This window comes from Carassius carassius, chromosome 7 (assembly GCF_963082965.1).
Source record: "Carassius carassius chromosome 7, fCarCar2.1, whole genome shotgun sequence".
NCBI classification, from domain to species: Eukaryota; Metazoa; Chordata; class Actinopteri; order Cypriniformes; family Cyprinidae; genus Carassius; species Carassius carassius.
This window is the reverse complement of record NC_081761.1, coordinates 28,089,873-28,113,860: the sequence shown is the minus strand read 5'-3', so window position 1 is coordinate 28,113,860 and position 23,988 is coordinate 28,089,873. Positions and strand designations below refer to the sequence as shown.

Below are 23,988 nucleotides of genomic sequence, written 5' to 3'. Positions count from 1 at the left end.
CTTTTGAAATCAAATGTTTTTTTTTTATTGTTTTTTTTATTGTTTTAAATGACCCCAAAATTTAGCATTTTTTTTATTTTGTTAAATACTAATAATTTATAAGTGTTTAAATATCAGAAACTTTAACTCAATTTGTTAAAAATCCAAATTTCTTCAGTTTACTTCTTTTTAAAAAACTTCGAAAATTAGTTTTTTTTTGTGTTTTTGCAACAATGCTCATCTTGTGGCCTCTTTGTATAATGCTGAAAGGACAACGACTTCTCCGCTAGTCTGTCTTTGCGTTTGTGCTGTCTTGACAACACCAACACACTTCCAAACGGATAATTTTCCGGAGCACGCTGCCATCCTGCCCCCTGGGTAATGACGAGCGGCAGCATGAGTGGGGGTGTGTCTGGACCCACTTCTCCACCCCACCCCACTGTTCCATCAAGACCTCTCCGGCCTAGTCGCTATGTGCCAGTCTCTGCGGCAACAGCCTTCTTGGTCGGAGCAACCACCCTCTTCTTCTGCTTCACGTGAGTACACAAACACGTTTACTAACACTGATTGCTGCAATCCTTTATGATGGATGAGTCAACATGTTCTGGTAAATAACAGTGATTAAACGTGTATTGATGTGCTCTGGAGTGAGTAATGGCAGGTTTTTGCCTACAACTCATTCAGAAGCACCAAATTATTCTACCTGGAACTGATTTTTGCTGGCACGGTACATTAAGATTAAGTCTTATTCTCTACAACACAGCAGTATGTGTTCACTTGCTCACAGTAGGACTGTGCACACAAGCTAGGTGAAAATTATTTTGGATAAAATGGGTGTAACATTTGAATGCTATCTTTATTGCATATGAGTGTAAACATCAGGCCGACCCTGTAGATTATAGTGTTTATGTGCAGGCAGTAAACTACTGACATCATTTCTAAAAGCTTTGCATTGTGAGTTTGCATATATTGTGCATATTGTTACTGTACAAGTATATCTGTAAAATTAATTAATATTTAATGAAGGAACAATTAGTTTGAACAAAAGATGTTCATAGAGGGATGAGAGGTGACAGCATATGCTTCTCGTTCTTATTTCAACATTTAAAAAAAAAATGACAAAACCATTCATGTCCTTTTTAATGTACCTTTGCTATGTTATCATTTATCACCGCTATACCAGATTTATTTCAGATGAATTTCAATAAAATCCTGTATAAAACGATTCAAGTGCACAGGATTCCATTATTTTACTTTGCAAAAGAAGTTGTCTGGTGATGATTATGTGGCAGTAGTTGCAAGGTAGGACAGTATTTTAACACCTGCCTTTTTATCATTAAATGAGCCACATCTGAGATTGTTCTAGTCTCGGTGTTAAAATAACTAGAATAATCTTTTTTTTTTTTTTGTTGTTGTTGAGATTTTTGACAGCATACATCTAAGCATTACGCTTCTAATAATATCCTCAGTTCATAAGTTAATGTTCAATACAGCAGGCTACAGCTTAAATATCAGAATTTTTTTTTTCAGAATTTATCTTGCATGTATTGTATTAAAAGACTTTTAAAAGACTTTGCTTATTAATGTTCTATATTAAGTGTTTTAAATGATGACAAGATCAGTCTTCTATATTTTTCAAAAGACTGTAATGTAAATTAGTCTGTGTGTCCTACTTCATTTCTTACATGAAGTAAAATAAAAGATTTTTCCACTTAGGATTTATGTATCACTGATGTAAATACAAAAAGAATTTCTGGTCTTAGGAGTCGCCTTCCTCCTGCCAATACTACTTACAGTTAAGAGTACACTAGACTTGACCAAAGTCCCCTGCGAAGTTAGTAGATTGATGTATTGACACTGAAATGGACATGATGTTGATGTTATTGCATGGTTACATAAACAAAAGGTCTTAATGATGAAATCCTTAATGATACATGAGGACGGTGTGTTTATGCAGCATCAGCATTTCAAGTGCAGTCAGCGCTGTTTTCATTTAATGAAATTGAGAAATCACATCAGCTTCATGTTGACTTCTTTTGCCCTGTATTCTGCAACTCGTGACCTGTAAATATAACAGGAACATGAAATAGTCATCATGGCAAAAAAACATTTCCCTTCCAGTTGGCACACAAGAGGAAATCTGGGGGGCTTAAGTCAGATGCTGTGTCACGTCTGTTCATTCTTGTGATTTGCCCCCTCTGACCCGTCTCTTCTCACCAACCCCTCAGATTAAACCCTGAAAGCCAATGAAAATAGGACAGCATCTGTCATAAAGTGCCACTTCCCTCTTTATTTTCTCTCTTCTGCCTGTTTTTGTTTTCTCACATATCGTATGTTTTGTGGTACCCTCTCTCTCCCAGGAGAAATGGTTATCTGTGCATCTGTATTGCTTATTGTAAGAATGTGGCTAAAACATTATCAGTCGGTGTGTTCCCTTGGCAACCAGCTCTTTTCCTAAATAAGGACGGTTAAGCAGACTTGACAAAGATATCTAAAAGCATACATGAAGTGTGTGATTTCAGTCTCATTCTGTGTCTCATTCATGCCTCTTTTTCTCACAGGTGCCCTTGGCTTTCAGAGCAGTTTTCCGTCGCTGTGCCAATCTACAATGGCATTATGTTTCTGTTTGTTCTTGCCAACTTCTGTATGGCCACCTTTATGGATCCTGGCATCTTCCCTAGAGGTAGTAAAGAAATCTTCAATATGATGTGTCTGTCTGTGTGTGTGTGTGTGCGCGAGTATACAGCTGCAGTAAAATGTGTGGAAAAACGTCTTATTGGAAAAACAAACCACTTTATATATTAACCACTTAATGTTTTTCACCTCTTCTTCATTTAGTCTATTTTTCAGACTGTATTTCAGTCGATGAATATATATATACATGTATGTATGTATGTATGTATGTATGTATGTATGTATGTATGTACAGTCTTGGCCAAAAGTTTTGAGAATTACATAAATATTGGAAATTGGAAAAGTTGCTGCTTTAGTTTTTATAATAGCAATTTGCTTATACTCCAGAATGTTATGAAGAGTGATCAGATGAATTGCATAGTCCTCCTTTGCCATGAAAATTAACTTAATCCCAAAAAAACCTTTCCACTGCATTTCATTGCTGTCATTAAAGGACCTGCTGAGATCATTTCAGTAATCGTCTTGTTAACTCAGGTGAGAATCTTGACGAGCACAAGGCTGGAGATCATTATGTCAGGCTGATTGGGTTAGAATGGCAGACTTGACATGTTAAAAGGAGGGTGATGCTTGAAATCATTGTTCTTCCATTGTTAACCATGGTGACCTGCAAAGAAACGCGTGCAGCCATCATTGCGTTGCATAAAAATGGCTTCACAGGCAATGATATTGTGGCTACTAAGATTGCACCTAAATCAACAATTTATAGGATCATGAAGAACTTCTAGGAAAGAGGTTCAATTCTTGTAAAGAAGGCTTCAGGGCGTCCAAGAAAGTCCAGCAAGCGCCAGGATCGTCTCCTAAAGAGGATTCAGCTGCAGGATCGGAGTGCCACCAGTGCAGAGCTTGCTCAGGAATGGCAGCAGGCAGGTGTGAGCGCATCTGCACGCACAGTGAGGCGGAGACTTTTGGAAGATGGCTTGGTGTCAAGAAGGGCAGTAAAGAAGCCACTTCTCTCCAAAAAAAACATCAGGGACAGATTGATCTTCTGCAGAAAGTATAGTGAATGGACTGCTGAGCAAAGTCATATTCTCCGATGATGCCCCTTTCCGATTGTTTGGGGCATCTGGAAAAAGGCTTGTCCAGAGAAGAAAAGGTGAGCGCTACCATCAGTCCTGTGTCATGCCTACAGTAAAGCATCCTTACACCATTCATGTGTGGGGTTGCTTCTCATCCAAGGGAGTGGGCTCACTCACAATTCTGCCCAAAAACACAGCCATGAATAAAGAATGGTACCAAAACACCCTCCAACAGCAACTTCTTCCAACAATCCAACAACAGTTTGGTGAAGAACAATGCATTTTCCAGCACGATGGAGCACCGTGCCATAAGGCAAAAGTGATAACTAAGTGGATCGGGGACCAGAATGGAAACTCCCCAGATCTTAATCTCATTGAGAACTTGTAGTCAATCCTCAAGAGGCGGGTGGACAAACAAAAACCCACTAATTCTGACAAACTCCAAGAAGTGATTATGAAAGAATGGGTTGCTATCAGTCAGGATTTGGCCCAGAAGTTGATTGAGAGCATGCCCAGTCGAATTGCAGAGGTCCTGAAAAAGAAGGGCCAACACTGCAAATACTGACTCTTTGCATAAATGTCATGTAATTGTCGATAAAAGCCTTTGAAATGTATGAAGTGCATGTAATTATATTTCAGTACATCACAGAAACAACTGAAACAAAGATCTAAAAGCAGTTTAGCAGCAAACTTTTTGAAAACTAATATTTATGTAATTCTCAAAACTTTTGGCCATGACTGTATGTATGTATGTATATGTATAATATATATATATATTTTTTTTTCATTTAACTGACCTTGATGTACTAAACATCAGCTGAATGAACCTTTAAGCAGTGTTTTTATTTACTAAAATTAGCAAAAATGATTTCTAATATTTTGAATAGAAATAAAATAAAATGTATATTAGATGAAGAGCTTATTGAATTCATATTTTTTAACAAAGATTAGAAATTTTGCATTTGCAAACTAACTAAAATAAGTTGAAGTTTAAGCTCCAAAAAAATAATAAATATATAATTTTAAGTGTTAATCAGTACTACAGAACACTGTGTTAAAGTCAACATGAAAATGCACTCCCAGTCCATTTCTCTTTCCTAATATTTCTGAGTGAAATGTAATATTCAACAAGGGGAAAAACTGCTGTATATTAATTGGCTATAAGTTCTTTTCTTTGTGTGGCCTAGGTGACGTCACTCGAAAAAGCTGTTTATTTTATTGCATTATAATGAAATATTATAAAGACCGATTTCATTCATTTGGAGTAACATGAACTAATGAATTGTGCACAAGAATATGCGTGTTAGAGAGCACAATGATTATAAAGTAAACAGGTTTGTTGACTTTTAAGCAGGAGTTTAATAAAGTACAACTGTAATTTGATCCACTGAGGAAGGCTTGTTAAACTGTGTGTGTGTGTGTGTGTGTGTGTGTGTTGTAGCTGAGGAAGATGAGGATAAAGAGGATGATTTCCGAGCTCCTCTTTATAAGACTGTGGAGATTCGAGGCATTCAAGTGCGGATGAAGTGGTGCTCTACTTGCCGTTTCTACAGACCCCCACGTTGCTCACACTGCTCCGTGTGCGACAACTGTGTGGAGGTAAACACACTCACACACACACACAACACACACCTTATTCCAGTGGTTGTGTTTAGATGTGACTTCAGTATGTGTAATGACGAAACAAATGATATTACAAAACATAGCAATTCCATAACATTTACAGTTCTTGATCAATTTGTGTTAATTGAGTAGAGAAGTGAGCTTGCTTTGGACAGCCTTAAGTTTTTTTCTCTCTCTCTTTTTCACCATTATGACTCACACACACATATGCAACTTGCCTCTTCTCTCCTTGCAGGATTTTGATCATCACTGTCCGTGGGTCAACAACTGTATCGGCCGGAGGAACTACCGTTACTTCTTCCTGTTCTTGCTCTCTTTGACGGCTCACATAATGGGCGTATTTGGCTTCGGCCTGCTTTTTATTCTCTACCACACCCAGCAGCTGGACCGAGTGCATTCGGCTGTCACGTATCCTCAAACAATTGTTTCAGTTTATGTGTGCTCACTCCAAAACCTTTGGCCAAAAATTCAGACTGTGCAACAGTGAGAACTGAACTTGAGAGGTGATTTGAATGAAAGGTTACAGTTTCCTCCTTGACCCTTTATCAGTATGGCTGTCATGTGTGTCGCTGGGCTTTTCTTCATCCCAGTGGCAGGTCTCACTGGTTTCCATGTCGTTCTGGTGGCAAGGGGCAGGACCACCAATGAGCAGGTTGTGACATGCACAATCATAATCTTCTGTTGTCGTGTTTGTTTTCCTGTCAATAACCATGTTGTTGTTGGTAAACTGGAATTAAAATCCATATTAAGCAGTTTTATAATCCTACATATGACCTTCTCTCAGCCCTTCTTCTTTAGATAGTAATCTCATCTTAATCCTCTTCCCAAACCAGTTTCTGCCCATCTCTCCTCCTCTTTGTATTAACCACATGTGCACACTTTTGTATCTTATTGTCTTTCACTATTCTTCCTTACTGCCTCATTTCATCTTTTTCTGTTGTTTTAAAATGTTTTATGACAAATCACTAATAAAGTAACTAGTAACGTTATTGTTTAATGGTCAACTCTGTGTTTGTAGGTAACAGGGAAGTTCCGGGGAGGTGTGAACCCCTTCACAAATGGCTGCTTGAGGAACGTTTCACACGTTCTGTGCAGCTCACAGGCACCCAGGTACGTTTTCTCCTACATTCACAACTTTGACCTATATGTTGTATTTTCTTATTGAGGTTTTAACACAGTGTTGTATTCTGATCTCTCAGGTATCTTGGTAGAAAGAGGAAAGCTCAGACAGTGTCTGTTCAGCCTCCTTTCCTCCGACCGCAGCTTACTGAGGCTCAACTGGCAGCCAAGGTGCTCGACAACGGAATCCAAGGAGACCTTCACCGGGTAAGGAAATAAAGTATTTTTACTTATTTTCTTAAGTGTCTTAAGGCTTCTCTCCATCCTTCTCCTTTTGGAAGAACAGTCTCTTAACTGGTATGAAGCATCAGGGATTTTTGAATTTGTATTTTCCAGGCCAGAGAAAGCCAAGGATATTAAAGAAATTGTAGATATTACTCTTGTGTTTTTGTGTGCATGTTATTGCTTAGAGTCTGTTCTTTCTGATAAATTGTTCAGTGTAGGGCTGAAACGATTCCTCAAGTAACTAGAGTAACTCGATTACAAAAAATGATCGAGGCAAATTCCTCTGCCTCGAACCCTCTTTTAATTTATTTTAAATCTCACGTCAGGTTCTTTCGAATGATTTTTTTTTTAATGTGACACAACGCGTTTACGTCACCCACAAAGCGGAAGGAGACAGAAGCGCTGCTTCCGAAATCGCATACTGCAAGGAGTCAGCAGTGTTTTGATTTAAGGGCGCGGGCAAACGTAAAGAGAACGTCGTGGCGTGTGTACATTGCAAGATAGAGCTGGCATACCACAACTAGGGCCCTATGATTTCCACGATGCAGAAAACGCGGAGGGGATTTGCGGAATCCAGTCATAAAAACGGAATTTACAGTTAAACGCGGGATGGCACGGAATTTGCCAAATTTTGAATGAATTAATCAAAAATAGGTCATTGCACTTACATCAAATCACGATATGGACTAATATCTGTAAATATTAAGCCGGAACAGACTATTTAAATATGAATCCTGCATGTTCTGCGTGTCTGTGTTAATGAATGAAGCAGAAGCGCGTCTTCCTTTATTTACACACACTGAAGCACGCGTGACGCTTGAGGTGATTTCAGCATCTGCTGTCTCACTAGGATGTGAACACATGAACAACATCTCCAGAACTGCTCTGAGAGTCACTTCATGAGCATTTGACCGTTTGATTGGAGTAAAACTAGCATCACATCACATACACAGAGCTGTAAAGGTACGTCAACCCGTCAAAATAAAAGTCCAGTTAAAGACTATTGTTCAGGAGAATGTACATAGCCTACCACTAAAAAAAAAAAAAAAAAAACATTTTTTTTTTTTTTTAAAGGTTTAATCACACAACATTTCTTCCATGTTTTTTTAATAGTAAATCCCCTTTGTTTACCAAAAAGTTAAGGTTAATTCTCAATAATTAAAAGATACATTAAATTCAGAAAATGCTTTATTTAAAACCCCAACTGAATGGCACTTAAATGCACTAACTTTATTGTCATTGTTCACAGTACAAGTACAGACAGAGAAACAATGGGTAATAATGAAATGTTTATTTTTGATGTATGCATTGCATTCTATGCATTTAAAAAATAAAAATATTTTTTTTCCAAAAAAGGAAACTTAGTTGTTCATTTTAAGAGGCCTGTGACGCGCATTCAACATGGACGTTAATACGCACAAACACACACCGAGACTGTTTGGTGATACAAGAGTTTATTGTAATTATTGATCAGAGAGTGAATAAAATACCTGCAACCCTCAGGCCACACTCTCCACTGCAGAAACAAACACAGACTACCTTCCATTACAAAGACATTCACATTTTTGCTGGTGGCCAGCACCATTACCACATGTGGAGGGACAAACTCACAGAAAACACTTTACACATGTTCCCTTAAAAATACAGAGTCTGAAATAAACATATTCGCATGATGTTCTACTTAATAAATCTACTTTGATGTTATTAATTCGTTCACATTAAACAGGAAATAACAGCAACAACTCGGCCATGATGCCCCTGAAACCCCCACGCTCAATTAATACATGGTAGATTCCCACCCTAAGCGGAACCAATAATTCCTGCCATTGTTTCTTACCAGGACTCTAAAAATCACGGGACAAATGCTACACGGGAACAATACACATAGTTTACAGGTATTTCATTCTCTCTCTGAACAATAATTACAATAAACTCTTGTATCACCAAACAGTCTCGGTGTGTGTTTGTGCGTATGTGTGTGTATTAACGTCCATGTTGAACGTGCGGTCCCTCCGTGACCGTCACAAGACCCAGGAGTCTTATTTTCTCTTGCATAATTAATATTGCACTTTAATTAAGCAAAAACACATATTATCCGATTACTCGATTAATCGATGGAATTTTTGGTAGAACACTCGATTACTAAAATATTCAATAGCTACAGCCCTAGTTCAGTGATTCACAAATTGTTCTTAACGAGTCAGTATGAAGTCATTCTGAATTGGATTAATTTATAAAACCCTTATCTAGTAACTAGAAATTCATGACTTTAAATGTTTAAATGAGACTGTGAGCGTTACCTCTGCCACTGAGGTGCAGACGTTCCCATTGGAGCCAAAATCCCTAGGTCAGAGAGTGCTTTAGACTATTTTGGAAGCAACTGGCTCCAATTCCCCTTTCTGGCAGACGAAGCTCAAAAAATATCTGTTTGTGCCATTTATTGAGGATGGCTGAAGCAGACAGGCTTGCATTAATATTGCTGAAATGTAGACTGGCTTTTAAACTGTCAAAAATACTTTCTTATTCCATAATGAAAGGTTGTGCTCTGAAATGATTTATGATCTTTAAGAATACATACTAAAGTGAAAGGCTCAGCTTGTAGCTTGCTGAGTTATAAGCACTGATAGTGAGAGGGAGGAAGGAGGTACAGTGTGGCAGAGAGCTGCTTGATAAATGTACACCACTGTGCAGAAATTGAAGGAAGGAACTGATTATTGGAAATGTTCATTCACTTTTCTTCCATTATCTTCAGAAGTCCTGGTCTTATTGCTGAATCTTTTGGCATCCTCTGCCGTGATACTATTGCCCTAGTTCAAATTATAACAGAGGTGTGTCTGCTGTCACCAGTTACTCATGGAAAGTTGCCACGCCAAATGGTCCAAAGCCTGAGAAAGAGCCTAAAGTGTGTTCATGTCACCACACCCAGCAACCTGTTTGTCTGTGACAAATAGGGTTGCGTGGTATAGGGCTTCCACAATAATGGTTCATCTGATAATCACAATTGCTTTGCTCAAATCATAGTCATGATAAAGAATTAATCACAAATCACCAATCAAGAGAATGCAAATTGCGTGCTTTATTTGATCTCAGCTAGTTTCCTGATTATTATTATTATCATATAAATAAAAACATTCTTTACATGAAAACAACTGGTACAAGAAGCTTCTCTAAAAAGCAAAAAACGGAATCCTGGTAAAATGATTTATCACACAACCCTAGCATGGTAAACCAAAGCTAAACAAGTACTAAAAATGTAGAACAAAAATAAATAATTCATCATATTTCAGTACCTGACCAGAATAAAAATGTGCAGCTCTTACGCACAGTTTGCCGGTTCAGGCACTGTAACGTCAACAGTGTCACTATTTTTTACTGTGACTCTGGCATTGAGGAGTCATGATGAGTGTTTTTTCTATCGGACATTGTATATGAGTCAGAAAATACCTTAAGTCCACTGTTTTGTCTATTTCTTTGTTTAATTACCCACTTGTGTTTCATCCTCTCTTTTGCAATCTTTCAGTCTAAGAGCAGTTTGATGGAGAGTCAGTCTGCTGATGCCGAGCCTCCACCTCCACCTCCACCTAAACCAGAGCTCAGATACCCTGGGCTGTCCCGAGGACCTGCCGGACACTCCGAGGGTTAGAGCAAACTACAGTTGCATTCTGATTCTCACAAACATACATAGCTCCTTTTTGCTCCTGTTTATTCAAGCTTTCAATATATAACAGCAGTGATGTCATCATAATACTTACATGCTTTTGTGATCGGTCTTGTCTTCCTTGCATATATTTTTTTGCAAATGCCATTAATGAACATCTGTAGATGTATGAACTATAAAGGCCTGATCACACTAAGAATGATAACTGTAAATTGAACTATAATAACTATATTAGCGTCTGCACCAAAGCACATGAATGTTTTGTTTATTATAAGCAAGCACTGCTGTTCTCTTGTTGCAATCTAGTGCATTAAAATAAAAAAAAGTCAATTTTGACTGTCAATTTTTTATTTTAAATGATATTGTACCTTTGTGTCATTATCAGTTTAGTTTTGGTGTGAACTTTTGTTTTCATAGATTCAGACTGATTATCAAAACTTTATAGTTGTAGTTTTCATCTTTGGTGTGAACAGGCCTTAAGATTGGGATAACCTGTTGCAGTGCTGTTGTCTCAGCTTAATTCACCTTTACATTCCTCAAATGTATTTACAACTCTGAATCTGATCTTTCTGTTCTTTGTTTGCAGAGAGTAGTCTGTTGAATAAAGCCCCGCCCACCCCCACCATGTTCAAGTACAGGCCCACATACAGCAGCCCGGGCAAGAACCACACTGCCCTCACACATGCCTATGCCAACCAGGTAACTTTTCTCTGTTGATTTACATGTTGTTTATCCAAAGTATAGAGGTCTGTGAGTTCATTCACAATCTATATCTATTCACAACATTTAATTTGATATCATTTACATTCTTTTGCATGACTGTAATTATTATTTCCTTTATGCCACATACTTTTAAGTCTTTTTTTTTTCCTCTAACGTTTTTTTCAATCCATTAAATTGTTTTCCCTCCTCCAATTTGGTTGACTCAGTGGCTTTCAGTTGAACAGTATCCGTAAGTTTACACTGTACTACTTTTTCTGTTTGTCTGTGTGTGTTATTGTTTTATTATGTGCCAATGATCATCTCCTTTCTCTAGTGTCCGTCTTTTCCACTGCCCATATGCATACATTTTAATATGCAGCTTATTGCAGCTGAGTTTCTATTTAATTGTTATTATTGTTTTATGAAACTCCCAGTATTTGGTTTATCACCATAGTAGTTACTTCATTTCTATAACTTGAAAGATTAAGGGTTATATTATACATACATTATTGCTTATAAGGCCACAGCTTATCAGAAAAACAAAAGAATAAATATAATGTTAAATTTAATTATACTCTAGTAGTGTTAATAAAGCCTATAACCCATACAGAGGGGCTGTGCAATACAATTTGCTGGTTATAGCTGCCGGTTTTGGCCCTATGATGCTGGATTAGGATATATTAGATGTGAAATACACCATGTCATGTGATTTTGATTGATTCTGAAAGACCTGAGGCCTCATGTACAAAATTTACTCAGTTTCCATTATGGAAGTGTTTACACAAGGTTTAGATTTAAATAGTATTTATAACTGTAGGTCAGGCTTGGGTTTAAGTCTGAATTGAACAATTATCTTCCTTTTAATAGCAATACACCAGTATCTGTGATATGTAAAAAATTAAATATTAATATTGTCAACACTACACATACAGTAATATTGTAAATAACAAGATATCCTTTGAAAATCACAGGCCCTGGACTTTTATCAGTCTGGTAGGATGTAAAATCACATATACAATGTTCAATTTTGGTTAAATCATTTAGTACCGAAACAAACTAGGTATTCATGAGGTGAGCTAAAAAAGTACCTGCAAGTTAAATGGATGAATTATGCACAGTCACTCAGTTGGTTACAATCAAATCTACAATTTTAGGCTAAGAAGCCAAACAGGGTAAATGTCATGCTTGCTTGTAGCTAGCTTTTTGTACATGAGGCCCCAGTGATTTTTATCCCCTGCCAAAAGAGACCACAAGGCAAGAAAAGATGGATGTTGTGGTCTTTTGATTTTTAACGTTGAAACAAAAAGCAAAAATGACACTCTGCCTTTAGTGTGTCTAAGTTTGTTCCCTGCCTTTCCAAGCTTAGCTCCCTGTCCGTCTCAATGCTGGCTCTTTATTATAGCTATAGAAAGCACTTTCCCTAAATCATCTGTCCCCAGTGGCCCACAAGATCCTTACCCCAAGGGTTTTGTCCTTGACATCATCCCTTTGAATTTAGCTTTCAGATTTCCTTTGAAACTGCATAAACTCTTCTGCCTGCTGTCTCTCTCTCGCTCTCTCTGTAGATGAGTCGCGGGGACAGTCTTAAAGAGTCCTCTTCCTCTCTCTTCCAGTCCAGTCAGCAGCCAGGCTATCGCTCTGAGCCCAGTCTGGATGGGAACGAGGGGGGTGGAGTGGAGCGAAGAGGGCCAGAGCGAACACCTGGGGGTCCTGGAGGACCTCCAGGCTCTGGGATCACCGGATACTCCCTAGGAGGGCGTTCGTATCCCTCCTTCTCTGATCCCACAGTTCTCGCCGGAGGGGCCCCGCGGTCCTCGCGGTCCTCCAGTGTTCGCTCTTCCCACAATGCCCCTCCATCCGAAGCCACCACCTCCACCAGCTACAAGAGCTTAGCCAATCAGACGCCACCGCCAGCTCCTCGGAATGGCAGTCTGTCATACGATAGCCTGCTCACATCGTCCGAAATCCCAGATTTTGAGTCGGCAGCACCTGAGATGTCACCAGGCCGACCGCGCACGCCTGTAGTTGGATACAGTTCACCTTTCCTGTCAGCACAGATCGCCCAGCAGCGGGAGACGGAGCTCCACCAGCCATCTGCCTCCAGCGCTGCCCTCCTCGCCTCACCGCAGCACACTGGCTATCTACGTGGCTCCACCACTTCTCCGCCCGCTCCACCTGAACGTGAGCGGGAACGTCTGCTGCACGACTCTCAGCATCAGCACCACCACCACCACCATCATCACCATCACCATCGGCCGCTCCGCTTCTCTCGACCTCCCCTGCTCTCTGACTCGGGCCCACCTCAGCCCTCATATCCATACCGCACGCGCTCCACTGACACGCCCCTGCCGCCCAGCGCTCACCCGCCACACTCGCCACACCCTCCGCCGCTGGGGAAGTCTCTGTCTTACTCTAGCGCTGCCGCTGCAGAGATGCAGTACCGCCTGGTCCGCAAAGCCTCGGCCTCGGTCGGGGGAGGGGGCATACAGGCGCCAAAGTGAGTACCTCCCCATCAACCTTACGAAGCTCTGCGCAGCCTGCTGCCTCCTTCCTCCTACTCTTCCTCCTCCTCCTCCCAGACTCCTGTGAGTGTACCTCTTTCACTTCTTTCTTCCTTCTGCTTTTTCCCATCATTCTAAACTCATTTTGTCAAGGCGACTTGCCAGTAATTTTATGCTTTCATCTGTGATCATCTGTTGCTTTCTGCTGATTGATGTCATTGTGTTAAACATTGTGAATCATAATTGTCAAAGTATTAAAACAGCAGAAAAATCAATTATCTTTAAAAAAATGTTTTAAGTTCAGAGACTTTTTTTTATAATTAATTTATGATGTCCAATCTTTAGTAAGATTGTAAATTTCATTATTAATATTGTTACTATTATTTTTGTTATTTTATGCATTTATTTAAACAATTTGACAATATTCGTAAAACATAAAACTAAACATAAAAATCTACATGAAAAAGTAAATAAAATGTGATTAAAGTATTACTGATTTAATTTAAAACATCCTCTAACCATTTCATTTTAAATGTCCAGTCAACTATTACATAATTCAAAGGCTTTGTTCATCCAAGCATAAAAAATACAATAAATATTATTTCATTTATATAATAATAATTCTGAATAATCAGGTCAGATTTCAGGTAGTTTTTCTCGTAATTGAGGACAGGGTCAGACTTCTGCATGAATGCATAAAATGTAATTCTTCTGTTGTGGCAAATTTATTAATGTTCCCTAGTTGTGTCAGTGCCATATAATGATGTCACCGTAAACATGAACGGAATCAAATAAAGCACTTGTCTATGTGCAGAGACAGGATGGAAACTATGTTTGTAAAGTCTCCAGACATCATGCTCGTGATTAAGTTGTTACCATGGGGACATAGGTAGATAAACTGAATATTGTTTACTCTAGAATAAACAAAACAGATCATTTTTAATCACTGGCAAAATGACTAAATGGATAGATCTGAGACAGAAATCTTCACCACTGTGCTCATTTAGGGTTCTGAAAAGCCTGCATTGTTTAAAACTAAAACTAAATCAACCTGGCCTTCACTAAGCAGCAGAGAATAAATCTTCTATACAGGAAACATCGTTGCTTAGAATGAAGGAGAGAACAAAATGAAACACATTCTGTCATAACCGCTTTATATTTTAAGTTGACATGTATACATTGTTATTTGGAAACAAACCAAGGGCCAAGCAATGATGGCTCCTCATTAACGGTCACTTCAGTGGCATGCTGACAGCAGAGCTGATGGTTAGAATAAACCTGCAATGCATCTGGGCTTAAGAAAATGTGTCCTTTCCAAATAGTGTGGCAGAGCAATTGAAATTTACTGGCAGGGAAGGCTGAATTTGCCTTTCTGGATAAACTTCATTCATTGCCTTTTTGCATTTTGCTTTCTGAACTGATGTCTGCTTTGGGAGGCTTCTTAACTGACATCTGTATCATATCCCAGGAAGTGAATCTGACATAATAAGCAAATTGTGATTTTATATATTATCATCAGTTATCATATTGCAATTCTTTAGTGTGTGTTGTGACTTATTTTTTGGTTACATTATGATACTTTATTTATTTATTTAACCGTGGGAGTGAAACATTCATGACTACACAAAATTGCACATTTCACACCACTTTATTATTGACCCTATACAGGTGCTGGTCATATAATTAGAATATTATCTAAAAGTTGATTTATTTCACTCTTTGTGAATCTCCCCCACATTTTTGAATGGGTTTTGTTTCACAGTCCTCTCCAGGGTGCGGTTATCCCTAATGCTTGTACACTTTTTTTTTTCTATCACATCTTTTCCTTCCCTTTGCCTCTCTATTAATGTGCTTGGACACAGAGCTCTGTGAACAGGCAGCCTCTTTTGCAATGACCTTTTGTGTCTTGCCCTCCTTGTGCAAGGTGTCAATGGTCATCTTTTGGACAACTGTCAAGTCAGCAGTCTTCCCCATGATTGTGTAGCCTACAGAACTAGACTGAGAGAACATTTAAAGGCTTTGCAGGTGTTTTGAGTTAATTAGCTGAATAGAGTGTGGCATCAGGTGTCTTCAATATTGAACCTTTTCACAATAGTCTAATTTTCTGAGATACTGAATTTGGGATTTTCCTTAGTTGTCAGTTATAAACATCAAAATTAAAAGAAATAACATTTAAAATAAATCAGTCTGTGTGTAATGAATGAATATAACATAAGTTTAACTTTTTGAATGGAATTAGTGAAATAAATCAACTTTGATGGTATTTTAATTATTTGACCAGCACCTGTATAATTTTCATAATTCAGGCTTGTTTGGTTTGAATGCATTCTACATTCTATCCTACTTCTACTCGAAAATACACTACATCTCAAAGGGTTTTTTTATTTTTATTTTTATTTTTTTATGTCTCTCGTGCTCAAGTTTATTTACGTACTCAAAAATGCAGTAATATTATGAAACATTATTAGAACTGTTTTCTATTTTAATGTTTTAAAATGTAATTTATCCTTGTGATGCAAAGCTGAATTTTCAGCAGTAGTCAGTGCCAGTGCTCAAGAAACATTTCTTATTATCAATGTTGGGAACAGTTGTGCTGCTTAATATTTTTGTGGAAACCTTGAGATTTGTGTGTGTATATTTATATGTATGTATGTATATGTTTGTTTTCAGAGCTTTTGTTTAAAATATAAATCATTAAAACTTAGATTAGAATGCAGTTTTTTTTAGTACTTGCACAGCTGTTCAAAAGTTTGTTTTGTCATTAAATTGATGGAAGGGGCAATTAAATACATTCATGAAGATTATATTCTTTGTCTTTCTCTGACACATCTCTGTTTCTCTGCTTTAGGGACGAGATTCAGATGAAGTCATATAGTCGGTCAAACGGGCAACCGAAACCTTCCACCCCCTCGTCCCCCTCTCATCCTGTCAGCGTGTCCACTCGCCCAGGTCAGGCATATTCCAGTGCTGGCTCTTCTCAGAGCCCCGCCCAAAAGCCTGGAGGCGGGGTGAAGAAGGTGACTGGCGTCGGAGGGACCACTTACGAGATATCAGTGTGAGAGAGACTCTGGTTTGACCCATGTTGTCCAGAATGGAGCCATGGACTCATGTTCCTTTGACACAGCAGAGAAAACCCTGTTTGGTGGACATTTATTAGTGCCTCCTGGAAAGATCTGAAAACTTCTGTCCTCTGCTGTTATTTTTTGACCAGCAGGTTTTGGTTCGATATGACATAGAGGAGGAGGAGGAGGAGCAGGGGGTCATTCAATCCGTGATATATTAGTGGGACTTTAGGACTCCTCACCAGTAAGGAGCTGGAGCGCATAATCAGTTTGATGGCAAAGGACCAGATTGCCTTGAAAACATTTCAGTACATTACAACAACAAAAAAGATTTTTATCCAACATAAATGTGTAAATTGTTCTGTATAGACAAAAAATGATCAGTTGTGTTAGTTTTTTTTTTTTTTTTTTTTAATCACCGAGTGGATTTTTACAAAAAAGGACCTGTGGCATTCAGTAGACATTTCAGACCACTGTGTTTGGCTTGTGACAATGTTGCGTCCGTATCCAAAATCCAATCAGCACCAGGGAAGCAAAACAGTAGAAAAGATAAGGAAATGGACTAAAGCATTATTTAAATGACAGCAGCCTTTTAAAGTTCAAGTAGTGTTTTCTGAGCAATGGCTTTGGAAATTCAAGGAAGTTTTTATTTAATTTATAAAGTGTTATTTTATATGACTTTATAAATGGCTATTGATAAAATCTTTTTTCTTTACTTTTTTTTCTACAAAGGCTGATATTTGTTCTCTATGGACTTTTATCTAATCAAATAGAGAGATAAAGAGCTGATGGCCGCTCTAGCTGGAAAGTGATCAACCAGTAATCAGAGGGTTAATCGTAGCATAAAAATGCATTTGATATGGTGGAGCCCAATCTGTGGGGAATATTTCAAATTTTATCCTATAAACATTGGATTGGCTGCCTCTTAGATCGGATTTATTTTTTCATTTTGTTTTATGTGAAAGCCAAATCTCATTGGTGGCCTTGTCTAGCCAGCCATGTAGGATGTTAAAGCTTCCTGCTCACGATGCCACAGAACAGTGGGAAACTATATCTGTGCCCTCTGATTGGACAGCAGTTGAACCAATCAGTGAAAGTTAGCTGTCATTATGAATCAGTGAAAGCCTTTTATTTTTAATGATTTAATTCTTAACTGTTGCATTTGAGAAGATTGTGATGTTGTGCAGGACTCATTTCAATCAATGTCTGTCTTGTCAGGGGTGTTGATCAACATTTAGATCAGAGCTGGCCAATCAGGAGACAGAATGTATTTGTTGACTTGTATAAAGCCAATGAATACACTTATAGAAATATTTTGGATCAAAAGATGGATTGAAGGGAGGGAGGGTATGAAATAAAGAACGTGTACTGTATAGTTCAGTGTGAGTGAACATGGTTGTGAATATGTGTATGCGTGTGTGTGTGTTTGAGCATTGGTAATAAACTCTTTATAAATCAGTTTTGACTTTAATTTCCCCTTTATGCATTGCTATATCAATCCGTCACTGCGGGTCTCAGGTTCACGCCCCACCCGCTCAGCCCCGCCCTCGGTTCATCCCCTCTATCTCCGCTGTGCTCAGACACAATTTAAAACTGAAAAAGAAATATAATACTATGATTAAAATTTACAGATACCTGAAGCTGTTGTGTCTTGTCGTTCAAGTGTTGGCGGGGGGTGTTTTACTTCCATTTTCTTTTGAAGAATTTTGAAATATCCATTTTAATTTTCAAATAAATTGATCTAGTAAAATACTACACGCCAACAAACCGCCTGGCTCCAAAAGATCTCATTTCATTGGCTGGATCGTACAGATTTGTATATTTTTATACAGAGTTTTATATTTTAATTAATTAATAAATTTGATATTTATTGGGACTCCGTTTTAAACGGCCTGTTGCGATGAACCTGTGTTTACTCTGGAATTAGTGAAGTTGGTTCTCAAAGGTCTATGGGGAAGTGTTTAATGTAACTTTTATGTATATTTTTGTTAGCTACTACACAGGCTTTGTGTCGTCGCTGAGAATGCTTTGACCGTTTGAACGCAAATCTCAAATGCTAACTGAACACTTGGAGTCATTTAGATGTGCATGTTTCTGCTTCTGACCAGTTTGTCAAACATCTACTTGGTTATTCTCTTAAATCTAAATTTGGAGAATTTTTTTTTAATGCACAAGCTGAGCAAAATGTGAAGAACAAAGAGTTTTATTGAAACATCCTTTCACAACCACTCAATGCATTTTAGTCATCAATTCATAAAAAATTAGTGGAAAATCAAGTCTGGTTTACTCAATAGGGAACTAAAACAAAACAATAGTAGTTTTTGTTGGGGAATTGATGAGAAGATTCCACAGAACCAAACTGACAATAAAAGCTTCCAACAGTGAAAGTAAAAGGACTGGAAACGGTCTAAATGTGAAGACTGCCTGCAGCTTTCTTCCGTGCCTGTCAGTTTAAAATAAAAATGTTAAACTCATTCAGCACAAAGAAAATTCAAATAATAACCTAATATACAAAACATTCAAGACTTTTATAGCAGTATGTTCTCTCTGAAATTAAATGTGTAACTGAGTAACAACTAAATTTTACAGAATATTATCTTGAGATCTTGCTCTTACAGATTTAGTAAATGTTCAAAATATAAACCGTTGGCATTAAAGACCCTCTCTTTCTGGACCACCGAATTCAGTCTAGAAGTCAGTACCATCACACAAACAAGCTCCATCTCAGAAAAGTAGTAAAAAACTCAATACAAGTGACAATTCAACAGAAAAACAACTTCTATAAAGTTTGCTCCCCAATGTGATGCATATGCATCAAAATAACCCCTTACGAATGATCACTTCACAATTATCAACAATATTAGAGGTAGATGTCCAATGTTTAATGGTTTAACTTGATTAAATTAAACTGAATAATGTCCCAAATAACAGCTGTTTGGACGTCTATGTCCAGCATATCAATGATTACGACATTTAAATACATATTAATATAAGGATTTACTATATTATTGGACTGATTTTGCATTTAATACGTTATACAAAAAAGAAACGATAACACAATCATCCTGTTTATAACTCTTTCCCTGCATACTGAACATTAGATCATTTTGTTCCAGTCCCAAAGTGATTCACAGTGCTCTTCAGCAGCATGCACTTTCTATTTGTCCTTCTTGCTCTCTGTGTCCATCGCGGTGATGGTCTCGGCCTCCGGTTCTTCCTCTTCAGGCACAGGGGGAAACACAGATTCGCTGGGCCTCTCGAACTTCTCTCCTTTGACCTTCCCAAGCTTCTTTGACTTCTGATACAACTCATTGAGGTTAAACTCTCGGATGATGTTTTCCTGGAAATAGGAAAAATACATTTATCTATATAGTACAGAACCCTACACAGAGATTAAAAGAGGGTGTTTGAAGGATATTTCTGACAAAGTTTTTCCACTTCTGAAGGTCTCTTTTTTTGAAGATTAAGCCTCACCTCTGTGAAGGTCCAAGATACTGCCCGTCCCTTTTTGTCCACTTGAGGGCGCCTCATAATTTCCTTTCCTCCCTGGAAGAGCACTAGAGAGGGCAGCTGCTTTGAGAGAGGAGAGGTGCTGACCCTGTATCTGAGGGGGAAAAAAAAGCAAACATTGCACATCGTTAAAGTCTGTTACGATTAGCTCGGAGACACAACAGAGCTACTTACTTTTTGGCTACTTCACTGTAACGACCAATGTCCACTTTGCCAAATTTCAGCCCTGCACAGTTGTACCTGAGTAACAGAGAAGTTCATTGTTTCTGTTCAGAATATTTTAATTCACAGAAACTGATGCTGGATGTACAGTACAAGTCAAAGGATTGAGGTCGGTAAGGTTTAAAAATATATTTTAAACCATAATATTATGAAATATTAAATGTGCAGTATGTAGGATTGACACCGAGTGGTTGAACTAGGTATTGCAGTCCAAGTGTAAAATATTTGAGAGGGTTTTCTTCACCCGGCCTCTCCTCCTCAGACTGGACCCACATGAGGTTTCCAGATTGAGACACAAACAGGAACGAGCGCACTTATCCATGAGTGAAATTAAATACGCTGTGTTTTCCACTAACTGGCAATCCAGGATGCCGAAATCCAATTGGCTAAATTGGCAGTGGGCGGGTTTTACAAACCAACTGACTGTAGCATTGTTTTTCAGATAAACAATTATGTTATCTTATCTTGTTAGCATGTTCCTTAAATATCTGCAAACATATTATGGTATTTTTATGCTTTAGTAGAGTCAAAAACTTTGCACCTTTAATACAATACAAATGTTGCGTGCTTCTTGTTGATCAAGAAAAATGTTGTATTAATATCGATTTTGAAAACTGTTGTGCTGCTTAATGATTTTTTTATTATTATTAATAGCTCAAAATATATTACATCAAACGGTTTAAAAAAATTTTTTTGTTAGGATACTTGATAAGAAATAAATATCCTGTCAAATTATCAATGTTTTACTGTAGCTTCTGATCAGTTGAATGTATATTCTGCATAAAAGTATCATTTCTTTCCAACAAAAAACATTTAAACCATAATGAAGAGCCAGGTTCTTACTTCAAGGACAGATCTGCATAGACTGAGGCGAAAGACTGACACTCTGGTGACCAGTTAGCAAAAAACTCCACGATCCAGGTCACTCGGTTATCCTTCTCCAACTCATCCTGAAAACAAAAGAAAAGTGAGCATCTTTTCTCACTAGCAAATATTTGAACTCGACATTTTCCTCAGGCTGCTAGAGTTAAAGTTCAACTATGTGACTGAAATTTGAAAATGGCTTATTTGCGAAGAATACTGGGCTGCAATGGTAATGAGCATTTATCCTGTTACTAATAAACCAAGCACACGCAAGCTACAGTAGTTCCCTTTGATGTTAGTGATTGGTATGCAATGAGATGCCCCAGAATAAAGTGTGCCCAGCACTGATGCTCTTCTAGTATACATCATTCTCATTCATCTTGTTCAGATCTTTCCCTTCTTTTTCCATTCTGTGCAAACGTGTTTTGAAAATCAGCAGCTCATGAGCCATGACTAAAGTACTTGTGTCCAATGGAAACTGGCTAGTGTGATCACATACTCACATCAATGGTTTTATCACTGAAGTACTTGATGTATTCAGGGCCCATGTAAATCGGAGGTTTGCAGATCATCAGGAAAACTGCATCAATGATTAGAGAACATTAACAGCCATCGCAATACATCAGTGGTATTATAGTATCAATAGTTTTTGTTCATATTTTAATTAGATTTTCTTTTCAGTTTTTTTTTTTTTTTTTTGGATTTAGTCAACTATAATAAACCTGTATTACATTTGCCTAATATTTATTTTTAGTCTACAGTTCTTTCCAACTGAGTGACTGTTATAAAAATACTGACCAATACACAAAGTCAAGTAGAGAAGCCCCAAGCGTATGTCCAGTCTGAAGAACAGGATCACATTGGCCACTTTACTAAAGAGGATGATGTTGCCCAAGTGCTGCTCGATGGTAACTGGGGAGCAAAGAAAAAAAAAATATATTTTCATAACGAACTGTTTTGTAATACGAAAATGCATACTCAAAGAGGTAGAGTTGAGCAGCAGAGCTGGTGGGGGGGGAGTGTATGGAAACACTGAATGAATGATTTAACAACAAACACACACACAACCGTCAAACACTCACAGGTGCCCAAATGTTTAGTGTAGAAACAAAACCTTCACATTCAGCCTTAGCATAATGACCCTGATGATGGTTAAGAGATTATTTGCTGGCATTTGAATGTCAATAAAGAATACTATAGAGAAAAGAATTGCACAAAGATGGAAAAGAGTGTTTTAAGAAAGGAGAAACTCTTACTTGCTCTTCTGTTCTTCATCATGACTATAGCACTTAAAAACATCAGTATCTCCACCTCTCTCTAAAAAAATAAGGCTGAGATTAATATAAATGTTATATAGTAAAGACACTTAATAATATAAAACTTAAATAATATAAACAATAGTATATATATATATATATGTGTGTGTGTGTGTGTGTGCGTGTGTGTGTGTTTACATGAATTCTCAAAGTATTTCCTTCCATGAAAATGGTTAATGAATATTCTGATAAATATCAATATGATATGGAAAAAATATTATTTCTGGACATATCAGTTTTATTATGGAAAAAGTGATGAAATACATTTTTTATGAAAAGTGCTGAAAATTAAAATTAAAAAAAAAAATCCAGATCAAATAATTTCATATGTGCATACTACATATAAACAAGTCTTGCTAAGATTCGAAACATAGAATAAATCAAACAAAATGTATATTTTAAAGGGAATTAATGACATAAATCTGCTGTCAGCTATGATTGCAAAGGGAAAAATGTAGCTAGTTTTCATTCCTTTTGGGTGGGTTTTGAGTAAGCTTTGGGCTGGAAACGTTTCTGGCATCTGACCTGGCATCCCTGGTGCCCCTATTTACCAATGTTTGCTGTATGTGTTCACGGTTTTGGACCCACTGTGTGCACCCACATAATTTTATCAAATATGAATATATATATATATATATATATATATATATATATATATATATATATATATATATATATATACACACATACATATACATATATATATATATATAAAGACACAACAGTGAATGATGCACCACACGAGGGACACGTTGGCAAGTTTCTTATTTCCACTTGCATTATTTTTATCCATGGTACTCCAAACTCTTTTTTTTTTTTCAATTGGGCTTGTTTTCTTGCCAGCTAAATAGCGACCCCCAAAATCTGCTGGCCACTGCCCAGTCCCCTTGTTACGAAGCAGGTTAGCTGTATCCGTTGTCATTAACCATGTGTTAAACCCCAAAGTTCTGCTTTATACATACCCAGTCGAAATCGCATGAATTTCCATCCTCGCGCTGCGTCGAAAGATGCTCGCAGATGCCAGGCGTCTTGCGGACCAGCAGGAACGCGACAGACATAAATAACGAGGCGATGTAGTATGGCTTTAGGAGCCATTTGTAAACCTGCGGCAAATGATACAGAAACGCGAAGAGAGGTGTCAATAAAGCCATTTTTATTTTTTAGAAAACAAGTGCTGCAACGATCCGAGACAGCAGAGTCCGCATCAACGCCGCTATCAATGCGAGACAATAATCGTCGGCAAATGAATTAAACGATTTAAAGGGACAGAGGTCACTGCGGACGAAGAAAAATTCGCCCCGCCTCTTTAACGCGCCCATTGATTGGTCACGTTCCTAAACAGACGTCGCTTATTGGTCGTGATGTCACATAAAGGGAAGGACAAGAGGAAGTATGTCGCGTCTTTTCTTTACCGTAATACATGAACTCCCGGCTACGATTTTGACATGCGTCACTGACACAAATGTTAATTATTCGTCTCATCTTATAGAATTATTT

The 23,988-nt window shown here is 37.9% G+C and overlaps 2 protein-coding genes across 4 annotated transcripts; one reads left to right on the top strand and one right to left on the bottom strand.

The window, feature by feature from the left end:
- The first annotated feature begins 186 nt into the window (after positions 1–186).
- zdhhc5a (zinc finger DHHC-type palmitoyltransferase 5a) lies at positions 187–18,037 on the top strand. Of its 3 annotated transcripts, none has more exons than XR_009434291.1 (11): positions 187–515; positions 2,541–2,662; positions 5,131–5,288; positions 5,548–5,720; positions 5,862–5,964; positions 6,331–6,422; positions 6,512–6,638; positions 10,177–10,294; positions 10,901–11,013; positions 12,582–13,601; positions 16,366–16,506. XR_009434291.1 is itself a non-coding variant. In XM_059554427.1 (11 exons), the coding sequence occupies exons 1-11, from the start codon at positions 361–363 to the stop codon at positions 16,574–16,576; spliced, it is 2,256 nt and encodes a 751-aa protein (XP_059410410.1). In that variant the 5' UTR covers positions 187–360; the 3' UTR covers positions 16,577–18,037. The 3 variants fall into 3 exon arrangements, 2 of the variants coding, with proteins under 2 accessions (XP_059410410.1, XP_059410409.1); XM_059554427.1 differs by having other exon boundaries at positions 12,630–13,513; positions 16,366–18,037; XM_059554426.1 differs by having other exon boundaries at positions 12,582–13,513; positions 16,366–18,037.
- A 729-nt stretch (positions 18,038–18,766) lies between these two features.
- Positions 18,767–23,797, bottom strand: tmx2b (thioredoxin-related transmembrane protein 2b). Its single transcript, XM_059554429.1, has 8 exons — positions 23,454–23,797; positions 22,432–22,492; positions 21,974–22,087; positions 21,679–21,755; positions 21,155–21,261; positions 20,264–20,329; positions 20,054–20,183; positions 18,767–19,919 (listed from the first exon to the last, which is right to left on the bottom strand). The coding sequence occupies exons 1-8, from the start codon at positions 23,640–23,642 to the stop codon at positions 19,737–19,739; spliced, it is 927 nt and encodes a 308-aa protein (XP_059410412.1). The 5' UTR covers positions 23,643–23,797; the 3' UTR covers positions 18,767–19,736.
- Between the last annotated feature and the right edge of the window lie 191 nt (positions 23,798–23,988).

Excerpts from the sequence above, each read along its gene's own strand:
- tmx2b (XM_059554429.1), bottom strand. The coding sequence starts at position 23,642 with ATGGCTTTATTGACACCTCTCTTCGCGTTTCTGTATCATTTGCCGCAG. Across the intron at positions 21,262-21,678 it reads TCAGTGATAAAACCATTGAT|GATGAGTTGGAGAAGGATAA; the intron begins GTGAGTATGTGA and ends TTTTGTTTTCAG. Across the intron at positions 20,184-20,263 it reads TACAGTGAAGTAGCCAAAAA|ATACAGGGTCAGCACCTCTC; the intron begins GTAAGTAGCTCT and ends TTTCCCCCTCAG.
- zdhhc5a (XM_059554426.1), top strand. The coding sequence starts at position 361 with ATGACGAGCGGCAGCATGAGTGGGGGTGTGTCTGGACCCACTTCTCCA. Across the intron at positions 516-2,540 it reads ACCCTCTTCTTCTGCTTCAC|GTGCCCTTGGCTTTCAGAGC; the intron begins GTGAGTACACAA and ends TTTTTCTCACAG. Across the intron at positions 5,721-5,861 it reads CGAGTGCATTCGGCTGTCAC|TATGGCTGTCATGTGTGTCG; the intron begins GTATCCTCAAAC and ends ACCCTTTATCAG.